We start from the raw sequence: 11,120 nt of genomic DNA, 5'->3' as shown, positions 1-11,120 counted from the left end.
AAGGGACCATTCCCTGGAGAAGGATGTCATGCTTGGTAGGGTGGAGGGTCGATGAAAGAGGGGGAGGCCTTCAACGAGATGGATTGATACGGTGGCTGCAATGATGAGCTTAAGTATAGCAGGGATTGTGGGGCTGGCGCGGGACTGGGCAGTGTTTCGTTCTGCTGTGCATGGGGTCGCTATGAGTCGGAAACGACTTGACAGCACTTAACAACAACAACAATATATGGAATAAATAGACTATCAAGCATAACCCAAAATGCACAAACAGAAGAGCAACTAGATGAATGAGACCTTCTAAAAATTAAATTTTTATGTGCTCCCAGAGACTTCTCCAAAAGAGTCAAAAAAGAACCTACAGATTGGAAAAAATATTTGGCAATGACATATCTGAAAGGGACTTGCCTCTAGAATTTATAGAAAACTCTAACACTTCAACAACAAAAAGACAAATAATCCAATTAAAAAATGGGCAGAAGATTTGAATAGACACTTCACCAAAGAAGTTATTCAGGCAGCCAACAAACATATGAAGAAATGCTCACGATCATTAGCCATTAGAGAGATGCAAATCAAAACAATAATGAGATACCATCTTGCCCCAGCACTAGTAGCAAAGTTCAACAAGACAGAAAACAACAATTGATGGCAAAGATGCGGAGAGATTGGGACTCTCATACACTGCTGGTGGGACTGTTTTCTTTGTAAGTTACAGCCTTTGTTTTCTCTGAGAATATACCAAGGCAATATAAAAGGGGAGGAAAAAAAAAAAAGAAAGAAGACACTTCAGTTGGAAACTAAGAAATTTATAACACAAAACCAAACCCACTGCCATTGAGTCGATTCCGACTCATAACAACATCTCCACTGGGTTTCTGAGGTGGTAAATCTTTACAGAAGTAGATTGTCCCATCTTCCTTCTGCCAAGTGGCTGGTGGGCTTGAACCACCAACTTTCTGGTTAGCAGTCAAATGCCTTGGGCACTGTACCACCAGAGCTCCAAACTCTCACTGCCATCAAGTCAATTCTGACTCATAGTGGCTTCCATTGGGTTTCCAAGGCTATAAATTTTTAAGGAAGCAGACTGTCTCATCTTTCTTCCACAGAGAGGCTGGTGGATTCAAACTGCCAACGTTTCAGTTAGCAGCCAAATGCCTTAACCACTACACCACCAGAAAAAACTATTGTTGTTGTTGTTGTTATGTGCCGTCGAATCGGCCCCGACTCATAGCAACCCCTCCTTGGGTTTCCGAGGCAGTATCACTACGGATGTAGGATTGCCCAACCTTCCTTCCGAGGAGTGGCTGGTGGGTTTGAACCGCCAGCCTTCTGGTTAGCAGTCAAGTGCTTTAGCCACTATGCTACCAGAGCTCCTAGAAAAAACTATAGTATATAACAAAAAACTTACATTTTTATGCCAATTGTATTTGGTAGTATTACCTGAATACATCTGGAATTAAAGAATCGACACAACTTTGGTTTAAAGCCTACTTGACCTAGTCTCTTTCTTTTTCAACCCATTTTCCAAACTACTGCAAAAATCCCTCAGAAAAAAACAAACCAAAACAAGTTTAACCATGTCATTTCTGCTTAAAAACCTCCAATAGTTCTCTTAACGTCTATAGAACAAACATAAAAGATCCTTCACAATCTCAAAACTTTCTTTGTTGGTTACCAGGGATGGGAGGGGAGAAGAGGGAAAATTGCTAGACAGGTAAGAGACAAGTATTGATTTGGGTGAAGGGATAGGCAATATACCAAATTGAGTGTCCAACACAATAACACTAATAAAGGAAGACACAAAGAGGTACATGAAAGGTACAGACAACAAAGATAAACACTTTTATATATACAATACTCCATTATCAGTGATAACAAACATTAATCTACGGTTAACTAGATGGGTAGACAGGCTGAATGATCAGGTATGTATAGGCAAAAGGGAATATACCCATGACATATATAAGGTTGGCAGACGATATTTCTACATACGGATTTGTATGTGCTATAAGAAATGTCCACAGATAAAACTAACAGAGGGTAAAGTTATGATAACTTGTTATTCACAGTCAACCACCCTGATAGAGCTAGTTGTTAGACCTGTGGGCTCAGAACCATGGTCACAGTGGACATCAAGCTCAACTGGCATAAAATACTACACAGAACATTTTGCTACATCCTACTTTGGAGAGTATCAACTGGGATCTTAAAAGCTTGCAAGGGGCCATCTAGATGCACCAATGGGTCTCCCCTCGTCTAGAGTAAAGAATGAAGAAAACCAAAAACACATGTAAACAATTAGCCCAAGGGACTAATGGACTAAGTGAACTTCAGCCTGTATGACCATGAGACCAGAAAAACTAGATGGTACCCAGCTACCACTGTCAACCACTTGGAAATGGATCAGTGCAAGAGATCCTCGATACAGTGAGATAACAATGTGGAACAAAACTCGAAATCAAAAAAAGACCAGGCTTACTGGTCTGATAAAGCCTGGTGAAACCAGAGACTATGGTCCCTAGTTACTCTTACAGCCTGGAAGAGAATTCATTCCTGTGGCTTTCAGCCAAATAATAGACAGGCAGATAGGGTGAACATTTACATCAGGAAGATACACTCCTTAGAACAATCAATCATGGGAGAATAGAAGGGCAGTATTTGCATAAGAAAATAGCTCGGGGGCAGGAATGCATAGGAAAGAAGGACACAGGGAAGAGCTAACTATAGGGAGGAAGTCGGAAGAGAACTGTTACATTATGGGGATTGCAGTCAATGTCATGAAACAAAATGTGTATGAACTACTACATGGAAAAGATCCTTCACAATCTCTTCTCAACCTACCTATTCAGTCTACTCCTAGTGACTGTTTTTTCATATGCAGTGATTTGCTGTGTAAAGTTACTTATTTCACAAATTCCTTGCTATTTCACTACATGAATTGGGCAATTGTTTTCATTTAAATTTAGTAAAAACCCTGACAAAAGATCCTATTGGTTTAAAGATGTAGAAATACTCACTTCTATATTTGGTAGGGTTATTGTCACTTGTTCACCTTTGCCAACTTCAAGGTCTCCTTCACAAGACATGTCAATAGAAGCAGGTTTGAAGTCATCTAAAAATAAACATAGATTTTTATAAAAGGTAAAAATACTTAGATGTCAAAAATACGAGCATGTTTCAGAATGATAAATGATTATTCAAAAAGCCATTAGTTGAAATAGTTTAATAGATTCTTCACAGTACAAATGAACAACAACAAAAAAGAAAATCTGGTTTATTTTTGTATGTATAATTTTGAGAAAAATTCTCCTTAGAATCCTGTTTAGATCATGATGAACTAGATGAAAATATTACATTCCTAAACACTAAATAAGGTCAGTTTTTTCCCAATGTGCTAAAAAACTGATTTAAAAAAAAAAACCCACAAACCCACGACCATTGAGTTGATTCCAACTGATAGCGACCCTCACTGGGTTTTTGAAGCAGTAAATCTTTATAGAAGTAGATTACCCCAGCTTCCCTCTGTGGAGTGGCTGGTGGGTTTGAACCACTAACCTTCTGGTTAGTAGTCAATTGCCTTAGGCACTGTGCCACCAGAGCTCCTTGAAAAACTGATGTCATAGAACATTTCAATTTTCAGTCTTTTTCTCCCATAAATTTTTCTTAAGCGTTTGGTGATTACTACCACTTGTGTACTATTCTAGCACAAAATAAATGAATACACACTAAATACATATCAATGGGGAAACTTAAGAAAAAGAAATCTTATTTAGTTTAACAGTTTTAAGTTTTTTTATGGAGCTCTGGTGGCATAGTGCCTAAGGCATTTGACTGCTAACCTGAAGGCTGGAGGTTCAAACCCACTAGCCCCTCCTCGGAAGGAAGACTAGACAATCTACTTCCATAGACAAATCGTCTCGGAAACCCAAGAAGGAGTCGCTTTGAGTCAAATCCACTGGTCAGCAGCTAGTTTGGTTTGGGTTTATATACTAAAGGATACGTAAATTTAATCAAATGTGTCGCTAAAAGAACACTTAAAATAAGTTTTAATTTTTTGTTAAATAATAGCTCAAATGATGCTATTAAAAGGAATTTAAGATGCTGGAGGTACTTCACATGCTAAACAAACTTATTAACCTCTAAGACATGAAAGTCTCTTAAATATATTTCTCATCAATACATCAATGACTGGTAATAATCCTGATATAGAATTCCTTGGGTTATATTATTTGTTCTAAGTTAACTCTTTATTAAAATATAGTATTAATGCAAAATAGAACATACAGGAAAGTCCCCAAAGTTTCTGAGTCTAAATTCAAAGTAACAAATCTTCAATAATGGAATTTAAAGTACTATAATGGACAGATTTTTGGGACTGAGGAATCTTCCAATGCTCAACAAATCATCACTCTGACAATAAGCAAAGAGTGATGTTGAAACTCCTGCATTGAAGGATTAAGGATAGTTCTAGAATTATAAGATTTGCTTTCTGTATGCTTCCAAATGTCAAATGTATTCTCTACTGACTTTTTATGAATCTAGACTAACAGTTTATTTCTCTCAGTTCACCTTGGTTTAGAAACCTAACCACAAATTTTACCATTTGTTTATCTCTCTGAATTTCCTCTATGCTATTTTCTTCAGGTTAGTAATAAAATTACTTACAGTACATGAGGGATAGAAAAACATTTTCAATTCTGAATTAAGCACTTTTTCTGACAATGTTTATCACTCTTCTGACTATTTTGGCTGTAGCATTACATAATGCCAATATCTTCATAAAACAATCCACAATTACTATCATCATTTTGATTCCTGGGATTTGAACTAATCCAACTAATTCCAAAACTCATGAACTATTCAATATCTCACACTGGTCAGACAACCTGATCTCACAAATATAGTTTAATCCTATTTTTCATATCTACTTTCTGGTATTTGCTCACATCAGAACATAACCATCACTTCTTTGTGGGTGGGTCCACTTAAAGCTTCACACAATATTCTGGCAGTCCCTGCTCATTAGTTCACCATCTCATTATAGCAAAAAGTGGTATCATTCAAGAGACTAGGAATTTTACTATTTATTTCTTAACTGGATGCAAACTGTAAAACTTGTTGTTATGTGCCCTCGAGTCAGACCTGACTCATAGCAACCTCTCCTTGGGTTTCCAAAGCGGTATCACTACAGAAGTAGATTGCTCAACCTTCCTTCCGAGGAGTGGCTAGTGGGTTTAAACCGCCAGCCTTCTGGTTAGCAGTCAAGTGCCTTAGGCACTACACTACCAGAGCTCCTAATTGTAAAACTAGTACTAGCTTCAATACAAAATTGATTCCTAGCGGGCCTTGTTATTCAAAGTCTTCCACAGTGAAGTATCTGTTACTAAGCTTAGCTTATCATTAATAAAACACCCATGCCTTCCCCACCACATGCCAGACTATCTAAATTCTTATTGCCAAGCCCTGATAAATACTTTTTGAAGTCTTTCCAGGTAAATTACATTCATTGGCACTCTCATACACATGAATATAACCCTTCACGAATAATGGTGGCTACTATTTATTGTCTTCCACATGCCCAGCACTGTGCTAGGTTGTTTATACTATTTTATTTAATCCTTACAAAAACCCTGAAATGAAGACATTATTTCTTCCCTTTTACACATAACAAAAGTAAAGTTGAGAGTCTGGAGAATGTGCCCAAAGTTACATTTTATATGTTGTTGCTGTTATGTGCCATTGAGTTGGACCTGACTCATAACGACCCCTCCTTGGGTTTCCGAGGCGGTATCACTACAGAGGGAGCTCTGGTAGCATAGTGGCTAAGGCACTTGACTGCTAATCAGAGGGCTGGCGGTTCAAACCCACCAGCCACTCCCCGGAAGGAAGGTTGGGCAATCCTACTTCCGTAGTGATAACTGCCTCGGAAACCCAAGGAGGGGTCGCTAGGAGTCGGGGCTGACTCGATGGCAAATAACAACAACAACAACATCACTACAGAAATAGATTGCCCAACCTTCCTTCTGAGGAGTGGCTGCTGGCTTTGAACTTCCAGCCTTCTAGTCAGCAGTCAAGTGCCTTAGATACTATGCTACCAGAGCTCCTACATTATATATGTATGTGTGTGTGTGCGTGTGTGTGTGTGTGTGTGTGTGTGTGTGTGTATATATATATATATATATATATATGCACACACATACATATATATATTATGGAGCCCAGAGTTCACATGCAGGTCTGTTTGAAGCCTCAGTGTTATCAGACAGGTATATTTTCCCTTTCATGCAGAAACAGATTACATTGGTTTAGGTGTTTGTTATAAATTAAGTCAACCTTCCCTGTATAAAAGTCCGATCCACCATTCTATAGTTTTCATCCCTCACTTTGATTCCATATGAGTGAGGGTCCATTGGAAATGAACCCTTTCTCAAGAATAATGACTGATTTTATTTAATCTAAAAAGATCATGTGTTATTACTATGCCTACTCCAACAACATCAATAATACAATGAGGGCTTAAAACCCTTCTAATGTCTTCCACAGAACTAAGTTTATAATCAAACATCTGTGTTTTGTGTGTGCATGTGTGTATGTGCCATTGTTGCTGTTTTGTATATTTTCATTTTTGCAGCAGGATCATCAAGCTATTCCACTAACTCTCTGACCTTTAAGGCAGAATCCTAGCATTCTGGGAACCTTTATAAATGAAAAGCTTAAGAGTACTTGCAAGGATGCTTTTCAAAGGCTGTATTTTATTCACTCAATTTGGGATTCATGTCTTAAAAGAGTATATACCCAAATTATGTGAACATATATTCTTGAGCAAAGTTTTATAATCTTAAATCTTGTAATTTGAAATTTTAATACCATGGACAATATCTTATGGTGTACGAAGACTACTGTATACCTGAGAAGGAAAGTTATGGAAAAACCAGATAAGAACCATATCATAGTTTTGGAAAATGGGACTCAAGAGGGAGAGAAAGTGCATAGCCAGCACTAGCTGTTTCATTGTGGGGAACCTGGGACAAGAAAGTATGGTAAAGAAGAATTAACAAAGCAGCACTGTTAAAGATCTGTTCACAAATATCTCCCCCATTTATTCTACCAATTAGAAGTTAATTTTTCTTAATAAAACCCTTTTTAAAACCTTTAATAAAAATAAGTTACTACAGTTACAATTTAAGTAAGCTTTTGGAGAATGAGTTTTAGTTAGGAGTTTTGAATGACACATGGAACATTTAAGAACAAAAACCATATATATCCTGGACAAGCAGTATGCAAGCACAGACTGACTGAGAAGAAGGGCAGAGGTGGGGAAAGGAAATGGGGGAAAAAAAAAACTACTTTGCAACTTTGCCACCTAAAAATGAGGGGTCATGATTCAATGATCTTAAGCTTCCTTTTAGTTCTAGAATTAATTCTATGGGGGCTATAATGCAAAAATGAATTTTTACATAAAAAAATCACAATATGCAGTATTCCTTCCTGCAATCTACATTGTTGTTGTTGTTGTTGTTATGTGCCCTCGAGTCGGACCCGACTCATAGTGACCCCTTCTTGGGTTTCCAAGGCAGTATCACTACGGAAGTAGATTGCCCCATCTTCCTTCCGAGGAGTGGCTGGTGGGTTTGAACCACCAGCCTTCTGGTTAGCAGTCAAGTGCCTTAGCCACTATGCTACCAGAGCTCCTGCAATCTACATTAGCCAACTACTAAAGCAAAAGAACTCCCTTTTCTACCTCAATAACATGCAACAGAACAATTTTTTAAAACTAGTTCCAGAAAACCAAAACCAAGCCCACTGCCATCGAGTCGATTCTGATTCATAGGGATCCCCATTGGGTTTCCGACGGGGTAAATCTTTAGGGAAGTAGATTGCCCAGTCTTGCTTCTGCGGAGTGGCTGATGGGTTTGAACCACCAACCTTCTAGTTAGGCACTACGCCACCAGAGCTCTGTAGAAGTCAAAGGGAGGTAAAAAGTATCTTCCAAATAAAGAAATTAAAAATACATTCTCAAATACTTTGATAATCAATATTTGATAAATAATTGAATAAAATCAGAAGTCCAAAAGAAATAGGTATTGGGATGTTTCATAATCTCTTCCCAGGAACGCACTAATACGGACTCTCTGATGTCAAACAGAGGCAAGAAAAAGACTGTTTCCCCACTAGACTCAGGAAGTCCCTTCCCTCCTGCAAAATCGATAATAGTTCTGTCCTTTGCACCCTTCTGTCGTCACCTCATTATTTTCCTTTCCATCTCTGCATCATCCACCCGTCACGTCTGTCTCATGGTCACCTCTGCAGCCCTTCTCCACACAATTTTACTTTCCTGCCTGTTGGTCTCAAATTCTTCCGTGGGTTTTACCACAGCTGCTCGGCTGTGGCTGCTTCTTACAGCGCCCTTGGAGTCCACGCAGGGCAGCTGGGCCCCTCATTCTCCAGCAGATTAAGGGGGACTGTGAGAACAGAGCTCGCAGGGTTTGTGCCTCCACACCCCCATTCCGGGATTCTCCTTTTTCCCCGGGGTCGTACCCACTCACAGCGCACAGTGTGGAAGGCGCAGCGCGGCTGCTTCTCGAAACTCTCGCCCAACTTGAGGACCCGTTCGCGACTGCCGAAATGCAAGCGTCCCGCCGCTCCATTCATAGTTATCCTCCCGCTCCGATTCTGCCCCAGCCACCTGCACTCACCACCATCTGCCACCTCAGCCTCAAATAGCTGCAGCTGCAGCGGTAGCTGCTGGCTCTGCCACCAAAGACTCCGCCTAGCGCCTGACGCGCGCGGCCCCACCAGGCGCGCTCTCGTACTGATTGGCTGCCTGGAGAAGGACGCCCCGCCCCTTGGCTCGGCGGAGGCTGCTTGGCTTCCAGACCTCTTCCTGGGTTGCCAGGCACGCCACCTTGGGAAGGCCGTACTTCTGAGGCGAGTAGTGAGAGCAGGGCTTTTGAGTGGAGGAGCCCGAAGTGAGAAAGAGGTAACGGACTTAAGGTGGTGGCTGGTGAAGGAGAGGACCCCGGGATACCGAAAGGCCCGAAACCCAGACTCCTGGGGCAAGTAACCTGGTCTATAGGGGCTCTTAACGGGAGAATCGGCCTACCTCAGCCCTTTCTGCTCAGTGTTAAAAGGGCTTTTTATCAAATATTTGTGTGGAAACAGGCCCGGGAAGGGGCTGTGCTTGGACACAAAGCCTGGTGTCTTGCTCCGAGGCCTGATAGCGCCCAAACCCGGACTAGAACCGGAGTAAATGAGCCCCATAGCCTCAGTCCTTGAACCTGAGCGAAGACAACGTTCTTACCAATTGTTCTTGGACCTTTATGTTCCAGAGGAAGTGCCTGGTGGAATTAGGGCTGGGAGATGGGGCGTGGAATGAGGGGAAAAAAATAAGAGTAGAAAACTGCAGATGTTAAGAATCATTTGCAACTAGAATACACTGTGTTGCCTTCTTTCATTGATTTTCTTCATAGTGATCAGTGGATGCTGTAACAGACACTGCCAGGGAGACGTGAATCCTGTCCGATCAAGGATGAGGCTGGAGCTAGTGCTCTGGCAACAGGATAATAACATCCATAATTGATAAATAATTGTCACAGTGTTTATTTCCTGTCAGAGTTTATTTATCCAGTGGTAAATATGAAAGAAGTGTTGCTTTGAAGCTGAATTGTATTAGAATGCCCAGAAGAAACTACAAATGGTTGCTATAACAGGTGGTTGTTCTTCATGTAGCTATGTAAATGGAACTCTGCTCCCTTACTTTTACCAAATTGGTCAATTTCTTGTTCCAAATGGGTAGATGAAAGTCTCCCTCAACATATCTGCTTGTGTAAGTTCTATTCTTTTAAGGCCTACTAAGACTATGTCATTCAAGGAGCTCTGGTAGCGTAGTGCTAAGGCACTTTACTGCTAACCAGAAGGCTAGTGGTTCAAACCCACCATCCACTCCCCAGAAGGAAGGTTGGACAATCTATTTACATAGTGATACTGCCCCAGAAACCCAAGGAGAGGTTGTTGTGAGTTGGGTCCGACTCGATGGCACATAATAACAACAACATGATGTTCATATGTCATTGGCTCAGGTTCTGGAGCCAGAATTTCTGAGTTTGAACTCTGGCTTCATACCTAGTAGGGTGACTTTGTACAAATTAATTAAACTCTCCATAGTTAAGTCTGCTTATTGTTAAAATCAGGGAAAAATAAAAATTCCTGTCTCTTAGAGTAGGAGCCCTGTTGGTTAAGCTGCTGGTTGCTAACCAAAAGGTTGTGAGTTCAAACCTCCAAGCAACTCCACAGGAGAAAGATGTGGGAGTCTGCTTCCATAAAGATTATAGCCTTGGAAGCCCTATGGGGCAGTTCTACCTTTGTTCTATCAAGTTGTTAGGAGTTGAAATTTGACTTGGCATTAATGAGTTTGCTTTTTCATTTTGTTCTTTTGGTTTATCTCTTAAGAGTTGTTTGGAAGTTTAAATTAGTTAATATCTGAAAGCAGTTAGAAAAATGAATAGCAAACAATAAGAGCTCTACAAGTAGTTATTCTTAAGGTCTAGCTGTACTCTCATATAACATTTGAGGACTGTCCTTGGTGGCTCTCATCTGTTCTGTGTCTTAATTATTCTTGTTGTTGTTACGTGCCATCGAGTTAGACCTGACTCATAGTGACCCCTCCTTGGGTTTCCGAGGCAGTATCACTATGGAAGTAGATTGCTCAACCTTCCTTCCGAGGAGTGGCTGGTGGGTTTGAACTGCCAGCCTTCTGGTTAGCAGTCAACTGCCTTAGGCACTAGGCTACCAGAGCTCCCGTGGAAGGGGGGTGGGTGCACCATTCCTGGAAGTATTGCAATACCAGGTCGATGCGTGGAGTGGACGGAGCAAGCTCCTATTCCATCTAGGAGGCAGGAATTACTATTATGTGTATAAATTTAAAAAACTGGCTCAGAGGTGACCAGTTCTTTGACTCTGTGGTCTTATCTATATTGTCTATTTGACACTTAATATCTTATATTTTATGTATTTAAAAAACCAAAAACCAAACTTACTGCTGTTGAGTTGGATCCAACTCATAGCGAGCCCTCCTTGGGTTGCCGAGGCAGTATCACTACGGAAGTGGATTGCCCATCCTT

General features: G+C 40.6%; 1 protein-coding gene across 1 annotated transcript in view; it reads right to left on the bottom strand.

Annotated features, from left to right (window-relative positions):
• The window catches only part of EAF2 (ELL associated factor 2), a 44,238-nt gene extending 35,586 nt beyond the window's left edge, over window positions 1-8,652 (bottom strand). The window contains exons 1-2 of the mRNA XM_042781397.1: window positions 8,547-8,652; window positions 3,018-3,112 (exon numbers count right to left, since the gene is read on the bottom strand). Of these exons, the coding sequence (XP_042637331.1) occupies window positions 3,018-3,112; window positions 8,547-8,652 (201 nt within the window). The remainder of the gene's footprint in view (window positions 1-3,017; window positions 3,113-8,546) is intronic.
• Between the last annotated feature and the right edge of the window lie 2,468 nt (window positions 8,653-11,120).

The sequence above is a fragment of the Orycteropus afer genome, unplaced genomic scaffold, assembly GCF_000298275.1.
Source record: "Orycteropus afer afer isolate SDZICR_OR568_19922 unplaced genomic scaffold, OryAfe1.0 scaffold00114, whole genome shotgun sequence".
NCBI lineage: Eukaryota > Metazoa > Chordata > Mammalia > Tubulidentata > Orycteropodidae > Orycteropus > Orycteropus afer.
The sequence above is the reverse complement of the archived record's forward strand: the minus strand, read 5'-3'. Positions and strand labels throughout refer to the sequence as shown.